The sequence below is a fragment of the Macaca nemestrina genome, chromosome 17, assembly GCF_043159975.1.
Source record: "Macaca nemestrina isolate mMacNem1 chromosome 17, mMacNem.hap1, whole genome shotgun sequence".
Lineage (NCBI taxonomy): Eukaryota > Metazoa > Chordata > Mammalia > Primates > Cercopithecidae > Macaca > Macaca nemestrina.
The window spans coordinates 57,945,078-57,968,224 of NC_092141.1; the positions used below are offsets into that span (position 1 = coordinate 57,945,078).

Here is a 23,147-nt window from a genome sequence, read left to right on the forward strand (position 1 = left end):
TTTTTTTGATATGGAGTCTTGCACCATCACACCCAGGCTGGAGTGATGCCATGATGGCATGATCTTGGCTCACTGCAACCTTCGCCTCCTGGGTTCAAGCGATTCTTCCGCCTCGGCCTCCTGAGTAACTGAGATGACAGGCATCTGCCTTCATGCCCAGCTAATTTTTGTATTTTTGTAGAGACAGGGTTTTACCATGTTGGCCAGACTCGTCTTGAACTACTGACTTCAGGTGATCTGCCCGTCTTGCCCTCCCAAGTGTTGGGATTACAGGTATGAGTCACTATGCCTGGCCAAATTTTTTTTCTTTTATGGATCATAATTTTTTTTGTCATAGCTAAAATCTTTTTGCTTAACACAAGGTTGTTAATATTTTTCCCACAAGTTTTTGAAGTTACAGAACTTCTTACATTAACTCTTACATTTAGGCCTATGAACTACTTTCAGTTGATTTTTATATATGATGTGAGGTATGGATCAAAGTGATATTTTGGCATATGAATGTCTTAATTCTTCAGCACTGTTTGTTCAAAGACTATTTTCTTTTTCTCCACTAAATTGCCTTTTAAGCTTAGTCAAAAATCAATTGACCATATATATCTATAGATAAATAAGCAAACAGAGAGGTGATGGAGGTTCAGTCAGGGCCTGTGAGGGCAGCAGGCGCCTCCCTGCCTCAGGCCTTGTGCCACACCATTGGACTGTGCTGCATACTAGGAGGGCCAGAAGATGAACAAGACTAACCTTGATGAGCAATGCACAAAGTGGCGTAAAAAACATAGGCTGGACGCAGCAACTCATGCCTGTAATCCCAGCACTTTGGGAAGCTGAGGGGGCAGATTACTTGTGGCCAGATGTTTGAGACCAGCCTGGCCAACATGGCGAAACCCTGTCTCTACTAAAAGTGAAGGTTGAAGTGAGCTGAGATCGTGCCACTGCATCCCAGCCTGTGCAACAGGGTGAGACCCCGTCTCAAAAAATAAATAAATAAAAACATAGTGTCATTACATAGTGTGAACAAAACGCTGGGGATATAGATATCTATAGGTATAGATATGTGAATCTATAGATATGTATAGACTTTGTAGATGTCTATAGATATATATACACTCCATAGATATAGTTATCTACATAAATATCTATAGATATCTATATATAGACACATATATAACCATAAATAGACATACATATAGAAAGAGACCGATAGATAAATAGATAGATAGATAGATGTCTATTTATGGACTCATTATTCTGTTTCATTGATCTTTTTGTCTGTATTCATGCTGAAACCCTACTGTCTTCATACTGTAGCTTCATAATATATCTTGGAATCAGGAAGCTTTAGTCTTAACTTTGTTCTTTTGAAATTTACTTTGGCTATTCTAGAGCCTTTGGAGTTCCATATGAATTTTAGAACCAGCTTTTGATTTTTACCCAAAAATCTACTGTGATTCTCATTGGATTGTGTTAATCGTAAATCAGTTTGGGAAGGATTGACATTTTGATCCATGAATATAGCACATCTTCCATTTATTTGGATCTTTTTAAAATTCTTCAAGCAACATTTTGTCATTTTCAAGATACCAGTCTTGCACATCTTTTACCAGATTTATCTCCAATTGTTTCATAATTTTCGACTGTATTTCTGTTTCTAGTTGTTTGTTGCTAGTATATAGAAACACAACTAATTTTTGTATATTAATACTGTGTCCTCCAGTTTTGCTGAATTCACTTATTAGTCCCAATAGCTTTTCATAGATACCATCGGATTTTCTACATAGCTAATGCGGTGAATTTATTGATTTTCAAATGTTGAATTAGTTTTACATTCCTGGAAGGAGCATACTTGGTCATGTTACGTTCTTTTTATATATTGTTAAGTTCTATTTCCTAAAATTTTGTTAACAGTATTTTCATCTAGCTGGGCATGATAGGTCACACCTGTAATCCCAGCACTTGGGGAGGCTGAGGTGGGTGGATTACTTGAGGTCAGGAGTTGGAGACCACCCTGGCCAACATGGTGAAACCCTGTTTCAACTAAAAATACAAAAATTAGCTGGGTGTGATGGCACACGCCTGTAATCCCAACTACTCAGGAGGCTAAGGCACGAGAATAGCTGGAACCCAGGAGGCGGAAGTCTCAGTGAGCCAGAATCTCACCGCTGCACTCCAGCCTGGACAACAGAGTGAGACTCTGTCTCAAAAGAAAAAAGAAAAAATTTGCATCCTATATTCATGATATTTATTCTGTAGTTTTCTTCTAATTGCTTTATCTGGTTTGGGAATCAAAGTAATGCTGGCCTAGTAGAATGAGTTTGGAAACTGTTTCATCCTATTCAGTATTCTAGAAAAGTTGGTACATAGGCCAGGCGTGGTGGCTCACCCCTGTAATTCCAGCACTTTGGGAGGCCGAGGTGGGCAGATCACCTGAGGTCAGAAGTTTGAGACCAGCCTGACCAACATGGAGAAACCCCACCTCTACTGAAAATACAAAAAAAATTAGCCAGGCGAGGTGGCGCATGCCTGTAATCCCAGCTACTTGGGAAGCTGATGCAGGAGAATTGCTTGAACCTGGGAGGCGGAGGTTGCAGTGAGCTGAGATCGCAGCATTGCACTCCAGTCTAGGTGACGAGAGCAAAACTCCATCTCAAAAAAAAAACAAAAAATGGTGTAAAGTCTATAGTATTTCCTAAGTAGAATTCCCCAGTAAAGCCATTTGAGCCTCGAGTTTCATCTGTGGGAAGATCTTTAACAAATTCAGGTTTTTCAATAGATACAGGATTATTCAGGTATGTTTCTTTATGAGTGACATTTGGTTCTATGTCTCTGAATGGATTTGTCCATTACATCCAAGTTATCAAATTTAGTGTCATAAGGTTGTTGATAATACAGTCTTTTTAATATTTTAATATCTGTAAAATCTGCAGCAATGTTACTCTTTTGAAGGGGTGGGGGGGGTGGACAAAGTCTCTGCTCTGTGACCCAGGCTGGAGTGCAGTGGCACAATCTCAGCTCACTGCAACCTCTGTCTCCCAGGTTCAAGCGATTTTCCTTCCTCAGCCTCCTGAGTCTCTGGGACTACAGGTGCACACCACTACACCCAGCCAATATTTGTATTTTTAGTAGAGATGAGATGGGGTTTTGCCTCATTGGCCAGGTCGGTCTTGAACTCCTGACTTCAGGTGATCCACTCACCTCAGCTTCCCAGAGTGCTGGAATTACAGGCATGAGCCACCATGCCTGGCCTTGTGTTACTTCTTTCATTTATGATATTGGGATATTTGTGTCTTTTTTTTTCTGTCTCTGATTTGAAGTTTGTCAGTTTTATTGATCTCAAAAAACCAACTTTGTTTTCATTTTTTTCTTTTTTCTATTTTTAATTTCATTTATTTTCACTTGGAGCTTTGAGTGTAGATTTTCTAATAAGAATTTTTTTTCTTTAGAAATCTGAAGGAAATATATTTATCAGTCTTGGTGTTGAGAAGTCCACTGATATTTTGATTCCCTTCTCTTTTTGTGTAGCATAGTGCCGAAGCTTTTAATAGCAGTATTGGCAGAGTTTGAATTGTTATAGTGATGCATGTTGGTATAAATTTTTTTTTAAGTCGTTAAGCTGGGCTTACATGGTCTCTTTAAATATGGATGCTCCATTTTGGTCTTGGAAATTGTTTTGTTTGTGTGTGTGTGTGTGTGTGTGTGTTTTTAATGTAACTTTGTTCCCGTCTGTTTTCTCTTTCTTGAATATCTCTTAATTGGATTTTGGATCTTCTAGATTGAGCTCTTATTTTTTTCTTTCTTGTTGCCTTTTTTCTCATGTATACACACACACACATGCTTTTTGAAAGATTGCCATGACTTTATCATCCGTTTGTTGAATTTGTTTTGCCATTTTTGTTTTTAAATTCCAAGGTCTATCTTGTTCTCCGATAGTATCCTATTCTTGCGTCTCTGAAGAATTCATTATATTTTTTTGGAGTTTTCTTATGCTGTTTGCTTTTCTTCTGTTTCCTATAGATGCATCTTTCCTGGAGATTTGTTTTGTCCTTCATATTCTTAGAGGCCTTTCTCAAATGATCAGTGATCCTTGCCTGTCTACTCATATCAAATGGTTAGGTACTGAGCAACTGATTGGACTGTCTACCTGAGTAGAGCTTGTTGACTGCTGAGCTTCACTGTGGTGATTGGTTGCTTTTTAATATCTTTCCTTTGATGTTCTGCAGTTTTACTATGATCTGTTTAGATGTAGATATCTTTTTGTTGTGCTTAATTTACATTATAGTTTTATCTGTGAATTCATGTTCTGTCTCTCTCACTTTGTGTGTGTGTGTGTGTGTGTGTGTGTATGAAGGTTTCGCTCTGTCACCTAGGCTGGAGTGCAATGGCACAATCGCAGCTCACTGCAGACTGAACCTCCCAGACTCAAGTGATCCTCTCATCTCAGCCTCCTGAGTAGCTGGGACCACAAGCACATACCACCACAGCTGCCTAATATTTTTTATTTTATTTTTGTAGAGGCAGTGTCTCACTTTGTTACTCAGGCTGGTCTCAAACTCCTGGCCTCAAGCAGTCCTCCTGCCTTCATCTCCCACAGTTCTGGGATTATAGATATGAGCCCCTGTGTCTGGCCTAATTCATGTCCTCATTTCTGCAGAATTCTTAGCCAGTATCTAATTCAACATTACCTTTCTCCATTCTCCATATTCACCCCTTTAAGAATTCTTATTAGACTTTTATTGGATCTTTACATTCTGTTCTCTTATTTTGACATCTTATTTTCCAGTTTTCTGTTTTTCTTTGCTGCATTTTGAGTGTTTATCATGTATCTTCGATTTTTTAATTCTCTTTAGCAATGTCTGACAAGTTGGTGCTTGTTTTATATTGTTTATTTTTCAGTAATATTTTTATTTCTTATTAAACAACTCATAATGCTTATTTTATGTTCTATCTCTGTCAATTCCAATGCCCAAAGTATTGGGGATTCTTAATCAGTTTCTCCTGATGCTTGCTCATGCTGGATTATTTATTATGTATTTGCTATTTAATCATGCGCTCATAGTTGATAAAATTGGTGGGAATACTGAAAGGCCTGAATGGTAGGTGACTTATTTCCCGATCTAATTTAGGTTTGCTTCTACTAGGTGTCAAAGGGCACTGGTAGCATGGAACCACTTTAATTTCTTGGCCTGGGAATTCCCTGACCATAGAAAGGAGAGAAAATTTCAACCTCAGACTTACTCATGAGGTCAGGCCTGTGATTACAAAATCCCAGAGAAACCTCTTCACCCAGAGCATGTACCTGAAATGCTCCCTTGTAGGTCTTTTGCACGTAATCAACTTCTTTCTCACTGACTCTTTCAGTGAAGTTGCAGACCCTTTCAGGGGTTTTGGTCTAATGTAGGAGTTTCCAGTTAAGTGCCCTCATAGTAAATAAAAGGTAAGTTTTACATAGGGTAAATCAGTTATAGTTTATATATTAATATTTCGTTCACTGGTATTCTATCCTAATGTATTAAAAAAAAAAAAAAAACTTAGATCACCATAGTGTTTGCAAGGGGAAAAAAGTACAAAAAAAAAAAAACACTTTAGGAAACCACATTCCCTAAGAAGAATAAAGCTTACCAACGAGTGTTGCTCAGATTAGGAGTATGTCAAGATATTCATTCCTGCATACTTAGGACAGTCAGAGGTCTTAGGCTGGGTGCATCCAGGGGTTTATTCCCCTTGAGTTGTACAGATGATCATTTTCTGTGTGTGCTAGGATCATAGAAAAGATCAGAGAACATTTCTCTAAGACGGTCCTAAAAGATGCTCTAGAAAAGACTGCATACTGCATATTCCTCTTTAATCACTATAATGTTCATAAGCATACTAAAGTCTCCAGAAGACCTTGACTTGAGGAAAATTTCCCAAACATCTTTGACCATGGTACTTTTTAAAAAAAATACTAATAGCCTGTAACTATTGAAAACAAAATATCTGCCAGGCGCGGTGGCTCACGCCTGTCATCCCAGCACTTTGGGAGGCCGAGGCGGGCGGATCACGAGGTCAGGAGATCGAGACCATCCTGGCTAACACGGTGAAACCCCGTCTCTACTAAAAATGCAAAAAATTAGCCGGGCGAGGCGGCGGGCGCCTGTAGTCCCAGCTACTCGGGAGGCTGAGGCAGGAGAATGGCGTGAACCCGGGAGGCGGAGCTTGTAGTGAGCCAAGATCTCGCCATTGCACTCCAGCCTGGGCGACTAAGCGAGACTCTGTCTCAAAAAAAAAAAAAAAAAAGAAAAAAGAAAAAAAAATATCTATAATCATTGACCTCCTGAAATTTTAAGGCTATATTCCCTGAAAATAGAGTCGGAATAAGATATTCTGGGTTGACATTTAAGTCAATAATCTTACATTAGCTGCTAACCAAGCTGGCTATATATTAATAGTAGACAAACCTATATGAAAACTATGCATATAAAAGGTCTGGCCGGACACAGTGTCTCACACCTGTAATCCCAGCACTTTGGGAGGACAAGGCGGGCAGATCACAAGGTCAGGAGTTTGAGACCAGCCTGACCTACATGGCAAAACCCCATCTCTACTAAAAATACAAAAATTATCCGGTTGTGGTGGCAGGCACCTGTAGTCCCAGCTACTCCAGAGGCTGACACTTGAACTCAGGTGGCAGAGGTTACAGTGAGCCAAGATCGTGCCATTGCACTCCAACCTGGGCAGCAGAGCAAGACTCCATCTCAAAAAAACAAGAAAGAAAACTATGAGTATAAGAGGTCACCTCCAAATGGAGGTGAGCTGTGCGACTCTATTAGAACTTAGAATCTAGCCAGTGTTTGTTAAATGTGTAGAGCAGGCACTGTGATAAATAGTTCGTAATGTCTTCCCATTGCCGCCAGGAAAAAAAAATCCATTTCTTACCCTGGCCTACAAGGGCCCTCATAATCTGGCCACTACATCCTCTTCTGACCTCATCTGCCATACCTTTCACACTGGGTGCCAGCCACACTGGCCTCCGAGTGTGCTAAGTTTATTCTAGCTCGAAAGCCCTTTTCTTGCACTTTCCTTTGCCTAGAATATGCCAGCATCAGATGTTTAAATGGCTGCCTTTTTGTCCTCATGGTCTTACCTCACTGAGGTTGTTCCTCACTGCTGAATCTCAGCTAATCGCCCCTGCTTGAGTGACTCTACCCTCACACAGCCTTGCTTGGTTTCCTCCTGCCAGTAGCTTAGTCTTCCTGAAAACCATGGATCTTGTCTGCTTTGTATGCTCTTCTGTCTTTCGCCTTGGTTACGATGAGACTCACAAATACTTGATAAATAGACGTCAAATGACTAAGAGAAGAAACCCATAACTTGCAGAAGTTCACAGCTAACAAGTGTCAAAGTTGAGTCTGAACCCATGTTTGTCAGAATTCTGTGTTCATAACACCACACTATATCTAAATGTGGTTGTCCCATTCCCTTCCGCACTGTCAGTTCAAAGTGCTGTTAGAACTTTTCTTTTGTATTGCCTTCAAGGTCTCATTTCTTCTTTTAGATCTCCTGATTGTAGCAAATCTTGATTCTTTGACGATACCTTTGATTTATAGAAATACTGAAAAGTTACTCGGAACCAAGTCTGCTGAATCAGGTAGATGACCAAGCTAGGGAAGACTGATGTGGGGAACAGGAGGAGTAATTCCGAAGTGACCACAAACGATAGGTTTTTGTTTTTAAAATTGTATCTAAAAGGGAGTATTAAAAGAAGTATACTGGCTGGTCGCGGTGGCTCACACCTGTAATCCCAGCACTTTGGGAGGCCGAGGCCGGTGGATCATGAGGTTAGGAGATCGAGACCATCCTGGTTAACACGGTGAAATCCCGTCTCTACTAAAAATACAAAAAATTAGCTGGGCGTGGTGGTGGGCGCCTGTAATCCCAGCTACTCAGGAGGCTGAAGCAGGAGAATGGCGTGAACCCAGGAGGCGGAGGTTGCAGTGAGCCGAGATCGCACCACTGCACTCCAGCCTGGGCAACAGAGCGAGACTCCGTCTCAAAAAAAAAGGTGTACTAAAAACAGCTGGGCTGTGGCAACATTATTAGAACATGTATATAACCTCCCAAGGAGACTTCTTTGGTAATGTAATATTTCCATTGTGTGAACTAAGAAGTCAGTTTTTGTAGCTTTCATAGTTACACCTGATACAACTGAAAATTAGTTTCCCGTCTCAATGCAGATGTTAAATACCTGACAATGACAGTCTCAGTTTATTCCATAAAACCGAGAGATACCTGGGGATGGTTTTATCTTGTCAAACTTTGGACAACAGATTTCAGCCTTGTTATTGGTCATGTAATACTAGCTTTGTTTTCTGGTCATTTAATACCAAAATGAAGGTAAGCTAGCCAGGAAAAAAATGTTAGCTTAAATGTAGTGCCAGAGGATAGAAAAAAACTATTTCTGTATAGCAAAAGAAAAAGAATAGGTTCCAAATCTCAAATATTCTTGAGTTGATAGTTTTCATCTCTCTGGTTATAACTCACTTAATATTTTATCATGGTTTGAGTTTATTTGTTTGTTTGGTAGAGATAGGGTCTCCATATGTTGCCCAGACTGGTCTTGAACTCCTGGGCTCGGGCAGTCCTCCAGTCTCAGCCTCCCAGAGTGCTGGGATTGCAGGCGTGAGACACTGCACCTGGCCCATTTGTTTTTTCTTTTTCTTTTTTTTTTTTTTTCTTTTTTTCTGCTCTTGTTTGTTTATTAGGTTTAGGGACATGAGCTGGGCCTCAGCCAGTGGCCCGTCGCCTGTTTTTATTTTGAATTTGAGATACCTTTCTCATCTTTGTTTCTTCCCTCCCCCCACCAAGAAGGACTCTTACTCTGTCACCCAGGCTGGAGTACAGTGGCACCATCTCAGCTCAGTGCAACCTCTGCCTCCCCGGTTCAAGCAATTCTGCCTGCCTCAGCCTCCTGAGTAACTGGGATTTACAGGCACCTACCACCAGGCACAGCTAATTTTTTTTGTATTTTCAGTAGAGGTGGGGTTTCACCATATTGGCCAGGCTGGTCTCAAACTCCTGACCTCAGCCTCCCAAAGTGCTGGGATTACAGGCGTGACCCACCGTGCCCAGCCTCCCATATTTTTTTGTCCTTTTTATTGTCTCCTATTTTCTTTTCACTTCTCACAAAGCCTGTAGTTTCGGAATTTATTTTGGGAATGGTTAGAGTAGCAATATTCGTTTTTTGTTTTTTTGTTTTTTGTGGTTTGAATGAGGCAACATCTTGGAGGAGACATAAGACTAGCATTCACTAAAGATGATATAACTTCTTTGTATTTTTCTTTGAAAAGGAAATTTTTTAAAAACTTTTATTTTAAGTTCATGGGTACATGTACAGGTTTGCTACGTAGATAAATGTGTGTCAAGGGGGTTTGTCAAACAGATTATTTGATCACCTAGATACTAAGCCTAGTAGACTGGTACCCATTCGTTATTTTTCCTGGTCCGCTGCCTCCTCCCACCCTCCAATAGGCCCCAGTGTCTGCTGTTCCCCTCTATGTGTCCATTTGTTCTTATCATTTAGCTCCCACTTATAAGTGAGAACATGTGGTATTCGGTTTTCTGAGGAAATACTGTTTAACTTGAGAAAATTGGATTGGGTTTCAAACCATTGTTTATGTTTTTTAAAAAACTGAATAAGAATATATATGTAGAAATATTATCTCCTGCAATTTTTGAATTATTTGCTATCTTAAAATTGTAAAAGGTAAAATTTTCTCTTTTTTCTTTTTTTTCTTTTTTTGAGACGGAATCTTGCTCTGTCGCCCAGGCTGGAGTGCAGTGGCGCAGTCTCGGCTCACTGCAACCTCTGCCTCCTGGGTTCAAGCGATTCTTGTGCCTCAGCCTCCCGAGTAGCTGGGACTACAGGCATGCATCACCATGCCCAGCTAATTTTTGTATTTTTTTAGTAGAGACGGGATTTCCCCATGTGGACTAGTCTGGTCTCAAACTCCTGACCTCAGGCGATCTCCCTGCCTCAGCCTCCCAAAGTACTGGGATTACAGGCGTGAGCCACTGCGCCTAGCTGAAAGGCAAAATTTTCTGTTAGACCCTCCAGAGCTCTTAACAGTGATTTTTTTTTTTTCTTTCCTCTTCTAACATGATAAAGTATCCAGCAAAGTGGTTCTTGGTTTTGGGTTTGAGACGGGGTCTCACTCAGTCGCCCAGGCTGAAGTGCAGGGGCACCATCATGGCTCACTGCAGCCTCGACCTCCTGAGGTCAAGCTATCCTCCTACTTCAGCCTCCCAAGTAGCTGGGACCACAGGTGCAAGCCACCACACCCGGCTAATTTTTGTGTTTTTTGTAGAGATGGAGTTTTGCCATATTGCTGAGGCTAGTCTTGAACTCCTGGGCTCAAGCAATCCACCGGCCTCGACCTCTCAAAGTGCTAGGATTACCGATGTGAGCCACCATGCTCAGCCAGCAAAGCGAATTTTTTTTTTTTTTTTTTGAGATGGAGTCTCGCTCTGTCGCCCAGGCTGGAGTGCAGTGGCCCAATCTCCGCTCACTGCAAGCTCCGCCTCCGAGGTTCACACCATTCTCCTGCCTCAGCCTCCCTAGTAGCTGGGACTACAGGCGCCTGCCACCACGCTCGGCTAACTTTTTGTATTTTTAGTAGAGATAGGGTTTCATCGTGTTAGCCAGGATGGTCTCGATCTCCTGACCTCATGATCCACCCACCTCGGCCTCCCAAAGTGCTGGGATTACAGGCGTGAGCCACCGCGCCCAGCCCAAAGCAATTTTTAAATTGCTTTGTATGTTGACTGGGCGCAGTGCCTCACACCTGTAATCCCAGCACTTTGGGAAGCCAAGGCAGGCGATTACTTGAGGTCAGGAGTTCAAAACCATCCACGCCAATATAGCAAAACCCCGTCTCTACTAAAAGTACAAAAATTAGCTGGGCATGTTGGCACACACACCTGTAGTCCTAGCTACTCGGCAGGCTGAGGCACAAGAATCACATGAGCCTGGGAGATGGAGATTGCAGTGAGCTGAGATCATACCACTGTACTCCAGCCTGGGTGACAGAGCGAGACTCTGTCATCAAAAAAAAAAAAAAAGAAAGAAAAAACTGTATTTTCTGGATACTCCAAATTGGTCTAGAAGTTTAGTTTTAGAGATGAAACGCAAATTTAAAAATCATGTTTGTTATGTATAATTCACCACAATTTTTATTTTATCTTATTTTTGAGACATAGTGTCTCTCTGTCATGCAGGCCAGAGTGCAGTGACATGATCTCAACTCTCTGCAGCCTCCACCTCCCAGGCTCAAGTGATCCTCCCACATAGCTAGGACCATAGATACGTGCCACCACACCCAGCTAATTTTTGTATTTTTTGTAGAGTCAGGTTTCGCCATGTTGCCTAGGCTGGTCTCAAACTCCTCAACTCCTCAAACTCCTCTGACCAGCTTGGCCTCCCAAAGTGCTGGGATTACAGGAGTGAGCCACCACGCCTGGCCCACAATTATTTTTATATGATTTTTTTTTTTTTCTTGGTAGATAAGGAGTCTCACCATGTTGCCCAGGCTGGTCTAAAACTCCTGATCTCAAGCTATCTTCCCACAGTGCTAGGATTAGGCTGGGCACGGTGGCTCACGCTTGTAATCCTAGCACTTTGGGAGGCTGAGGTGGGCGGATCACCTGAGTTCAGGACTTCGAGAACAGCCTGGCCAACATGGCAAAACCCTGTCTCTACTAAAAATACAAAAATTAGCTGGGTATGGTGGCATGCACCTGTAATCACAGCTACTTGGGAGGCTGAGGCAGGAGAATCACTTGAACCCAGGAGGCAGAGGTTGCAGTGAGCCGAGATTGCACCACTGCACTCCCGCCTGGGCAACAGAGTGAGACCCAGTCTCAAAAAAAAAAAAAAAAAAAAGTGCTGGGATTATAGGCATGAGCCACCATGCTCATCCCATAATTAAAAAGAAAAAAGAAATCTGGGCGAGGCACAGTGGCTCACATCTATCATCCCAGTGCTTCGGGATGCAGAGGCAGGACATCCTGTGCGGCAGGGGAGGGGGCTCACATCCATAATCCGAGCATTTAGGAGGCTGGGGTGGGCAGATTGCTTGAGACGAAGCATAAAAGACCAGCCTGGGCAACATGGCAAAACCCCATCTCTACAAAAAAAAAACACAAAAATGTTTCTGGCATCGTGGCACTTGCCTGTAGTCCTAGCTACTCAGGAGGCAAAGGTGGGAGGATCTTCTGAGTGCGGGAGGTTGAGGTTGCAGTGACCCAAGATTGTGCCAGTGCACTCCAGCCTGGGTGACAGAGTGAGACTCTGTCTCAAAACATTAAAAAAAAAAGAAGAAGAAAATGGTTATTTCTCAGGGCTACGTTTTCATTTATCAAATCTCATTTACCAGAATTTGTGCTAGGGTCTTTTAGCGGGTGTATGTGAGTGCTGTGTCATGTGTCACTGGTTTCTCTACTTCAAAGACTGAACATTCTTCACGATCTGAAAGGAAGAGAAGAGATTCTTTCGGGATGTTTGACGGTTATGATAGCTGCAGTGAGGACACAAGCAGCAGCTCCAGCTCCGAAGAGAGTGAGGAAGAAGTCGCTCCTTTACCTTCTAATCTCCCGATTATCAAAAACAATGGCCAAGTCTACACATACCCAGATGGTAAATCTGGCATGGGTGAGTATTTATAACCTTCACCTGTTCTACAGCTTTATGTTTAAGGGTGTGTTTTTATTTGGTTTCTTCTGTCATTTCCCCTTCCTTAGAGTTGTTAAGGGGCAGTTTGAAGAGCTGACGTTTATAGTTCGAGATAAGATCACTGAGTTGGTGTTTAACTCTATTTTGCCTACCTCCCAGTAGAAAGCAAATAAAACAAAATAAAAAACGAAAGGCCAGTGAGAAACTTCATGTGGACATAAATTTAGTAGTTAGGTAAGAAATGCCTCTGTAACTGAAAGTAAAAGTGCATAGGATCATAGGCTTATATAGTTGAAAGAGACATTCAAGGTTGGGCTCCCTCTTCTGTATTAATTTCTTATAATTTCTGTTTTAACATAACTGGTGATTGGGTATTCTCTGACACAGTAAGGAATTTCTTTCTGCCTAAAGTCTGGCTTGAAAAAGAAAAAGGAAATGAAAAAGGAAGCAGTTTCATTTCTAAGTATCTCAAATTACTAGAATAGTCTCTTTATTGAACCAAAATTTCCTTCCTCCAACTTTTATCTTTTGGTCTTAGTTTCGCCTTTTTAACTTTGCTTCTGGGAGTCTGGAAAGTTTTGCTTTTTAAAGTTACACAGCATAATTCTAATCCTGGTTCTAATGACATCTCTTTTCTCCACAATGGAACCCTTCATTCTAGTTTATCTCTAAGGCATACCAAGGAGCCATAGTTGCTTCAACCATTTCTCTCATGGTGTATCCCAGTGATTTAGTTCTTGGATATCCTGGTCACTCTGTTCTGGGGATACTACCTCAGATTATGTGGTAGTAGGGTAACAAGTCACCCTGATTTGCCTGGAACTGTCCTGGTTTTACCATTGAAAGTCCCACATCCTGGAAATGTAGGAATGAAACAAATGGTCACCCTGTGTGAGGCCAGAAGATAGTTCAACCTTTATCTCCCCTTTTCAAGACACTGTTTCCATTCATGCCACCAAAATTGCTTTAGCTTTCTTGATAATGATAATGAACTTGTAAATAACTGATGTCCTTTGACCTTTTACCACATAAACCCAATTTAAACCAGTCTTCTCACAGTTAACTTTTTAAACCCACGATGTAGGACTTTGGATCTCTCAATACAACGTTTTTCTTACTAACTTTCAGTCTTAGAAATTTTTGTTATTGTTGTTGTTGTTGTGACAGTCTCACTCTGTTGCCAAGCTGGAGTGCAGTGGTGCAATCTCGGCTCACTGTAGCCTCCGCCTCCCGGGTTCAAGCAATTCTGCCTCAGCCTCCCAAGTAGCTGGGACTACAGGCCTGCGTCACCATGCCTGGCATATTTTCGTATTTTTAGTAAAGATAGGGTTTCACCATATTGGCCAGGCTGGTCTCAAACTCCTGACTTTAAGCGATCTGCCTGCCTTGGCCTCTCAAAGTGCTGGGATTACAGGGGTGAGCCACCACATCCAAGCTTTTTTGTTTTTTTTGTTTTTTTTTGTTTTTTTTGAGACAGTCTTGCTCTATTACCCAGACTGGAATGCAGCAGCAAGATCTCGGCTCACTGCAATCTCTGCCTCCCGAGCTCAGGTGATCCTCTCACCTAATCCTCTCAAGTACTATAGGCACATGCTACCACACCTGGCTAACTTTTGTATTTTTCAGAGACGGGCAATTTTCACCATATTGCCCAGGCTGGTCTCAAACTCCTGAACTCAAGTGATCCATCTGCCTCAGCCTCCCAAAGTGCTGGAATTACAAGTGTGAGCCCCTGCACCCTGCCCAGTCTTAGAAATTTTTGATTGCTAATTCTGTCATCTAATATTGAATGCTGTGTCATCTAATCTTCCAGTTTTATATCATTTACAGTTTTGATAATTCTGCCCTGTTGGTCCTATTCTAGTCTTTTGGTTAAAAAGTTGAATAGCATGGCCAGGTGCGGTGACTCATGCCTGTAATCCCAGCACTTTGGGAGGCCAAGGCAGGCAGATCATGAGGTCAGGAGATCAAGACCATCCTGGCTAACACGGTGAAGCCCCATCTCTACTAAAAATACCAAGAATTGGCCAGACATGGTGGCATGTGCCTGTAGTCCCAGCTACTCGGAAGGCTGAGACAGGAGAATTGCTTGTACCTGGGAGGCGGAGCTTGCAGTGAGCTGAGATCATACCACTGCACTTCAGCCTGGGCGACAGAGCGAGACTCCATCTCAAAAAAAAAGAAAAAAAAAAAACCCTACCTGGGTGTCTTCTACTCCAGCTGAAATTTCTCAGTCATGTTGTTGGAGCTACATGAGATTTTATCAAATGTGTTAGCTCCTGTTAGTGTATATTCTTGCCGTGGTTTTATTATAACATACCAGCCTAGTAATCCTATCATAAAAGGAAATAGCGTTTGTTGAAGCTTTGTGTGTGCTAGCGTCTGTTTTAAGTACCAGAGATAGCAGATGAACAACACAGAATAAGTTTCCTGTCCTGATGGAACTTGCATCCTACTTGTGAGAATTCTAGTTTGACATGTATAATTTCTGGCAAAGATTCGCTGTTTCTTTGGGATCACAACTTTTCTATCTAGGTGTTCAGAACGTTCTTTAACAATCTGTTCTAGAATTTTTGCAACAGAAAACCATTTAGTTTTTTCTCCCAGTAGATACCCTTTGTTCACCTGCAATCTTCTGGCACTTTTATCTTTTTTCCATGATTTCTTATAGATTTGTAAGTAAGTACAGTTGTCCCCTGGTATCCATGGGGGATTGGTTTCAAGACTTCCCTCAGATACCAAAATTCACAAATGCTCAAGTTCCTTATATAAAATGGTGTGGTATTTACATATAACTTATGCACATCTGTCCATATACTTTAAATCATGTCTAGATTACTTATAGCTAATACAGTGTAAATGCCATGCAAATAATTGTTAATACTATACTGTTTAGAGAACAATAAGAAAAGAAACAGTCTGTATATGTTCAGTACAGATGCAATTTTTTTTTCCTGAAATATTTTCAGTCCACTTTTAGTTGAATCCACAGATACAGAACCCATGGAAGCACAGAGCCAACTGTACCAGTTAAACTACAGGCCTCTCCAGTTTACCTGTTTGGGTGGAGGCTTTAACTCACTAAGGCAGTTATTTGCTATGTTACTTTTTGTTTTTCTTTTTTAAACTTCAGTTCTTGTGAACCTTGTTCTAATTCTACATTTCAGATTATTGTCTATTATGCAATAGTAAGTAGTCAAGAGTTCTGCTGTCCCACTATCACTGGTTAATAATAGAGCACCTACGTCAAACTTGGTTTTTTTTGGTTTTTTGTTTTTTTTTTTTTGACTCAGGATCTCCTTCTGTTGTCCAGGCTAGAGTGCAGTGGTGCGATCATAGCTCACTTTAACCCTGAACTCCTGGACTTAAGCAACCCTCCTGCCTCAGCCTCCTGAATAGCTGAGACTACAGGTGTGTGCCACCATGCCCGGCTCTTTTTTATTTTTATTTTTTGAAGAGACTAGATCTTGCTCTCTTGCCCAGGCTGGTCCCATCCTCCTGGCCTTGAGCCAGTTATCCTGCCTCGGCCTCCCACAGTTCTGGGATTACCGGCATGAGTCACTGCACCTGGCCTCTACCTCAAATTTGAACCCATTCCTTTTTTCTTGTCCCCCAAACATAACTTGAAGGAATCTTCATATAGCTCTTAGCATTTTTCCAAGTATTACCTCTTTTTAAGTTTCAACCTTTGCAGTATTTTAAAGGCCTCTGTTATACTTTGTTATTAATCTTCAATTGTGTGGCACTTTTCATCTTTCATGTGTAATCATTTCAAAAGCTGGAATTTGTTGTATATGAAAATGCCTGGTACATGGTAAGCACTAAGGAAATGTCGGTTGAATCCAGCGTATCTGCCCTGTTTCTGTTGACCCTTTGCAAAGCCTTTCAGACCTCAAGCTACTATCAGACCTTCTAGAACCCATCACCATGGCACAATACCAGTGTTCTCTCTGACTTCTCTGTGCAGGCTTCTTTATCATTTGTATAGGAGATAGAAGAAATGTTCAAGGCAAATTTTTAAATTAAAACTTTCAGATGGCAGGATAAATTATTTAAACTGTTAGATGAAGATTGCTTTTATTATATCATAATGCCAGTGTTTTTATTTTGTTAATTAGCTACCTGTGAGATGTGTGGGATGGTTGGCGTCCGAGATGCTTTTTACTCTAAAACAAAGCGTTTCTGTAGCGTTTCATGTTCAAGAAGTTACTCGTCAAACTCCAAGAAGGCAAGCATTTTGGCCAGACTTCAGGTAACGGTACAGAAACCTTCTTACTTATGTCTGTTATTTCTATGGCTTTCACCATTTATCTGTCATTTGACTGTGATTTGCTGCACTTCACCTCTGCCCACTCAGTTACTGTTTTATACCCACATCTTGAGGAAACATGTGAGCCCCAAACTTTGTTCAGCCTATAAAATTGGAAAACTATTTTAAATGGATAAGACATACTATCCAAAATAAATGATTATTTGCATAAGTTAATTAAAATATCCTTTTTCCAAATAAGTATAAACACTTTTTTATATACAGAAATCGAAGACATTTTCCTGTTTCCCTTTGTTTCCTTTTGTGTTAACATCAAGGTAGAATCTTTCATCATTTGGGGGGAAATAATTTAATCTCTGGTTTTATTTTCTCATCTCCTCGCTTTGTACTTTTTAGTACAATCCATTTGATACCTTGACCAAATGTATTTGGTTAATCCAACTAACCTTTTTGACAACGCTCATGGTATGGAAAGAAAATCGTCTTGCTTTAAATGTACATCAGTGCCTACAAAATGACTGGTGACTTGACCGTTTGACTAAGTTCTTACTATTGTATCATGTAAACAACTTTTTAAAGGCATTAACTTAACTGATTTTTGCAGTATTTTTATTGGATGATCACAGTGTTCTCATTTAATTTATTATTGTGATCATTATATAGCACTGAAAGGGTTATTTAAATCCTCCAAATTAAGGAAATACATCACTTAGATGTATTTCTATATTTCAGATAGACAGTACCTAAAGATCCTGAGCAGTGGTCTGTACCCAAATGGATGGCAGTTTGTCACACTGTGAATTTGGCCCATGATCATTTTGTCATTGATCTTTTGCGTTAGCACTAAAGGTATAAACCTCAGTCACTTGCTCTTTGAACATTAAATTATCTTCTCTTACCATATAAATAGCAATGCTTGGCAACCTGCATGAGTAAATAACCACTGGTTCTATCTACTATAAGAAGGAATCAAGTATCCACCACAGCCTATATTTTAACATCTTGTGGGATATAATTTTTTATTAACATATTAATTTGCGTATTGCTGTTGTAGTCTATGCCAGCTCTGCTACCCATATTAGATAACTACATTGTAGCAGAACTCCAGAAAAAAATTCTCATGTTAAAATTCTTGTATGTTTCCTCTGCTTTAATAATTTTCTAAACCCTCAATGTTTACTGAAGCAGAATGTGTAGTATGCAGTCCAGTTAAATTGTGGTGGTGGGGGGATGAAAAAGAATCCTATTTACTTAACTTTTCTTGTTTTAGGGTAAGCCTCCAACAAAGAAAGCAAAAGTTCTTCAGAAGCAACCTTTAGTTGCTAAGCTAGCCGCATATGCTCAGTATCAAGCTACCTTGCAAAATCAAGCAAAGACAAAAGCAGGTAATATTGGTGAATCTGACAGAGATGAAATATTTGATATTGATTCGTTTAGTTTTAATTAATTTTGTAATTAATTAAATTGTAATTTTGAATTCTGTTAAAGCTGTTTCTATGTCCTGTTTAGCACATTACAGCTCTAAGCTTCCTAATGGTTGTTTAGATTTCAGTAAATTACTCTAGAAGATTATAGTTGCATGCATAAGTTCAGGTGCTTTTGGCAATCTCCTTAATGTTTTTGTTTGGTTTATTATTTACTTTTCATGTACTGATTCTCTGAATTGTGAAGATATTAGGCATAGAAATAGGACGTTCAGCAGGCTTCAAAGGGATTGTGAGAAGAGGAGTAGTAAGAGGAAGAGATTAAGGAAAGGATCATTTCTAATAAGAGTTTTTTTTTTGGTTTGTTTTTGTTTTTTTGTTTTACTTTCTTTTGGAGACAGAGTCTTGCTTTGTCACCCAGGCTAGAGTCCAGTGACGTGATCTCGGCTCACTGTAACCTCTGCCTCATGGGTACAAACAGTTCTCATGTCTCAACCTCCCTAGTAGCTGAGACTACAGGTGCACGCAACCACACTCGGCTTATTTTTGTATTTTTAGTGAAGATGGGGTTTCACCATGTTGGCCAGGCTGGTCTAGAACTCCAGACCTCAAATGATCCACCCACCTCAGCCTGTCAAAGTGCTAGGAATACAGGTGTGAGCCACAGCGCCCAGCCAGAAGATTTTTAATAGAAGTAAATAGAAAGTGAGGCAGTAAGTGAGTAAATAGAAGGGCAATAAGTGAGTAATGAGGAGAGCAATAAGAGAGTAAATAGTGAGAAGGGCAACAAGTGAGTAAATAGAAGAGGCAATGAGTGAGTAAACAGAAGTAAATAGAAAGTGAGGTAATTAAAAGTGATATGGGGTAGGTATCTCACTGAGGTACATGGCAAGAACTGAATGGAAATAAAAACACAAAAGCAGCCACAGCAGTGTTTGTCATTCTGTACACTTCTCTCAACTTCTCTTTGCTCCCCTTAACTGAAGAGCTTGTACCTCACTTCCTTAGGAGCATGTGTCATGTATAGAACAGTTAAGAAACTCCTGGCCAGGCGTGGTGGCTCATACCTGTAATCCCAGCACGTTGGGAGGCCAAGGCAGGTGGATCAGGAGATCACGAGTTCAAGACCAGCCTGGCCAATATGGTGAAACCCCATCTCTACTAAAAATACAAAAATTAGCTGGGTGTGGTGGCACGCACCTGTAGTCCCAGATGTTCGGGAGGGTGAGGCAGGAGAATCACTTGAACCTGGGAATCAGAAGTTCCAGTGAACCAAGATTGCACCACTGCTCTCCAGCCTGGGTGACAGAGGGAGACTCAGTCTCAAAAAAAAAAAAAAAAAGAAACTCCTGTTTGTTTGCAAATATGATATAAGCCAAAGCTCATGCTATTTAGAGAAGTTATTTGATCTTAAAGAAAACATTCTTTAAATGGGATAAATTAATTTTATGTCCTTTCACACATTTTAACCGTGATATCCTTCTTATAAATAAAAGATGTGAGAATTGTAATATACGTAAATTTGTTTGATTTTAGCAGTCTCCATGGAAGGTTTCAGCTGGGGTAACTACATCAATAGCAATAGCTTTATAGCCGCGCCAGTTACCTGTTTTAAACATGTAAGTACAGAATTTCTCACTTTATTTTGAAGTACTTAGTCATTGTTTAAATCTGAAGGTACAATAACACCTAAGCATCTTATCCTTAGAAGGTGTTTGTTTTTATGCCTTGTAATTGAAATCCTTCTTTTATTATTATACTTAATAATAGTTAAAAAGAACTTATGTAAGTTTTGTAAGTACAAGTTTCCTATAAAGAAATTGCAGTTTGAAGTTATTTTAAACAGGGAGAAGTACTAGTCTTCTAAGTACTAATTTTCTTTTATAATATATTTGTTTTTTAAATTTTTTGGTAAAGATACGGTCTCGCTATGTTGCCCAGGCTGGTGTCAAACTCCTGGCATCAAGCAGTCCTCCCACCTTTGCCTCCCAAAATGCTGGGATTACAAGTATGAGCCACCACACCCAGCCTCATCAGATGTTCATATTAAGTTGAACTGCTACTTTATACGGGCACAGTGGCTCAACTGTATTCCTAGCAACTTGGAAGAATGAGGCAGGAGGATCACTTGAGGCCAGGAGTTCAAGACCATCCTGGGCTACATAGTGAGACTTCTTTTCTACAAAAAATAAAAGTAAGTGAAATTGCTAGTATTGTGTATCAAAAATATGCATATTGACAGTGTCATACGATTTGACCTAACGGAAACCATTCATTGTGTATGTTACTTAAATCTGCAGTTTGACCTGATAATTCAGAAGAGGAAGGATCTTTTTTCTAATTTTTTTGTCTCCAAATGTTAAGTCACAAAACAAGGAACTATTAGTTAGTAACATAATATTGTGAGCTGAAATATGTGCTGTATATATATCGTGAGAAACCCTTTAAAAGGTTTTCTTTTCAGCAAGTGGATTGTTACAGAGCATTTAAAATAATTTAGAATTGTGTTTAAAATATATCTGATGGCAAGTTCTTTCCTTTTGATTTATTCCTTTAGATTTCATTAATTCTCTCCAATACTTTTTTAACCTGACTACAACTTTAATTAATACTTAAAGATCCTTTCTGCTGCTATCTGTGTTTAAGAAGAAAAGAGAATTTAGAAAATACATGAACTTTGGTTTGCGCTTAACATTTTGTTAATTTAGGGCTTTAGGCCAGGCACGGTGGCTCCCAGAACTTTGGGAGGCCGAAGCGGGCGGATCACCTGAGGTCAGCAGTTCAACCAGCCTGGCCAACATGGCGAAACCCCGTTTCTACTAAAAATACAAAAATTAGCCAGGGGTGATGGTGGGCGCCTGTAATCCCAGCTACTCGAGAGGCTGAGGCACGAGAATCACTTGAACCCAGGAGGCAGAGGTTGCAGTGAGCCAAGATTGCATCACTGCACTCCAGCCTGGGCAATAGAGCGAGACTCAGTCTAAAAAAAAAAAAAGAAAAAAAAATTAAGGCTTTATTTTTAGATAACAGCATGTGAACAAAACTGAGCTTAGGTTCCTGTTGTAGAAATCTGAGTGAATTTTCACTCATTTATGGCCTTAGTAAAGGAGTTTGATCAAAGTCAAGTATATTAATTTGCTAATTCTCATTCTTGAAAATACGATATGAAGCCCTTAGTCAGTGACATCTTGCCTTAAATGGCATCTTATTTCTGTGTAAAGTAGGTGATTTATTTTGCTGTAATGTTGATAATAGTGTCATATTTGTGAGAAATATTCCATACACAGCAATGGCAGTTTTAAAGAGAGATCTTTAAAAAGAAAATCTTTAACTCTCTTCTCTTGGTATATTACTTTCCTGAAGGTCAGAAAGTTCTCAGTTACAGTAACTCTTTCATCTCAGATTCCTGAAACAATTGTCCGTTGTCTCCTTCTGAACGGCCTTTCTCTCTCTTTGTATCTATTTTTGTGTTATAAACCATATAAAACTGTTTTCTGTAAGTAGTCAGGGTATTAAAAAGAATAGCATTTCAACCCCAGAAGCATATTTTATTTTCTGTCCAAATCTTTGAATTGTTATACTGTTATATTAAAGTTATTTATGAGAAAATCTCTGTGGTAGTAATGAACTTGATTGACTTTGTTCACCTCTGCCTTTTTTGAGATTGAAATGTTCTATCATAGGGGATCGAGCAGCTAACCTCACCACACAATTAATGATAAGAATGTGGAGCCTCTGCTTTCTCACTCAGAAGTGAGGCATCTGTTTCTCAATTATGTAGACCCAGTGCCTTCCTGTTCCATTTACCTCTGTTTACTGCCTTCTCCTTATCAAACAGGAAAAATGTGTCTTAGTAATTCCTCGGTATGTTTTTGTACAAAAAGCTTGCTCTCTTACCTTAACCGGCATATTCATTTGAAGCCATTTGGTTAAGGGGGCCATACCTCATGCTGCACTTGATTTTGTCCTTTAGAGTTGACTCCTGCTGGTTGTCCCCTCCGAGACAGTTTTCTGGGTCTCTAAGAAGAGTTACTAGCTTTGTCTTTAGAAAACCTATAGTCAGGAGCTAAGAGTACAAGATCCTGCCTTGTATCATCAAAGTCTTCTAAGACTTGACACTTGCTCTGAAACTGGTTTATTAGACAGGAAGGCCTCTTTGTTCCAGACTCTACACCTGCCTTCTCTTCTACTTGAGTACAAGTTGGGAGCTTTTCCTGCTCCTAGGGGATTATTTTTCAAGCACAGTTTACGAAAGAACACCCAGCAAGTAACATGTAACACGGAAGCGGAGCTGTCGTGATTGCATCAGGAATTGGGATGGGGGTGCTGTCAGAGCCCTGGCTTCTTTAACTTAACCCAGCCTCTTCTAGAATAAGAATCCCAGATAAATACTTTCTATTTTCTAGCACTTAGATATTATTGTGATTAGTTCTAAAATCATAGAATTTCAAGAATATGATTCTTTCCATGGTCTGTCTATAAGCTTCTGAGAATGAACTTTCTACAGAGTAGATCATAGGACTATATCCTTTTTGATAATTCCTGTAACTCTTCATAGTGTCTTATACTCAGTCACTCAATTACAACAGTATCATACAATTTTTTTTTTTTATAATCAGCAATGGAAATCAAGTCCCAATTGTCATTTAGTATATCTACTTAGGCTGGGCACAATGGCTTACACCTGTAATCCCAACACTTTGGGAGGCCAAGGTAGGAAGATGGCTTGAGGCCAGGAATTTGAGGC

The 23,147-nt window shown here is 40.2% G+C and overlaps 1 protein-coding gene across 15 annotated transcripts in view; it reads left to right on the forward strand.

Annotated features, from left to right (window-relative positions):
- Positions 1-23,147, forward strand: part of LOC105472403 (mbt domain containing 1) — an 89,405-nt gene that overhangs the window by 27,185 nt on the left and 39,073 nt on the right. For 9 of the 15 annotated variants that reach the window (XM_011725638.3, XM_011725642.3, XM_071082948.1 and 6 more), the window contains 4 exons: positions 12,484-12,685; positions 16,825-16,964; positions 18,247-18,361; positions 19,937-20,019. In XM_011725638.3, the coding sequence (XP_011723940.2) occupies positions 12,532-12,685; positions 16,825-16,964; positions 18,247-18,361; positions 19,937-20,019 (492 nt within the window). In that variant the 5' untranslated portion in view covers positions 12,484-12,531. Of the gene's footprint in view, positions 1-12,483; positions 12,686-16,824; positions 16,965-17,708; positions 17,826-18,246; positions 18,362-19,936; positions 20,020-23,147 lie in introns of those variants that run through there. The other 6 variants (XM_071082944.1, XM_071082949.1, XM_071082943.1 and 3 more) reach the window with 5 other exon arrangements.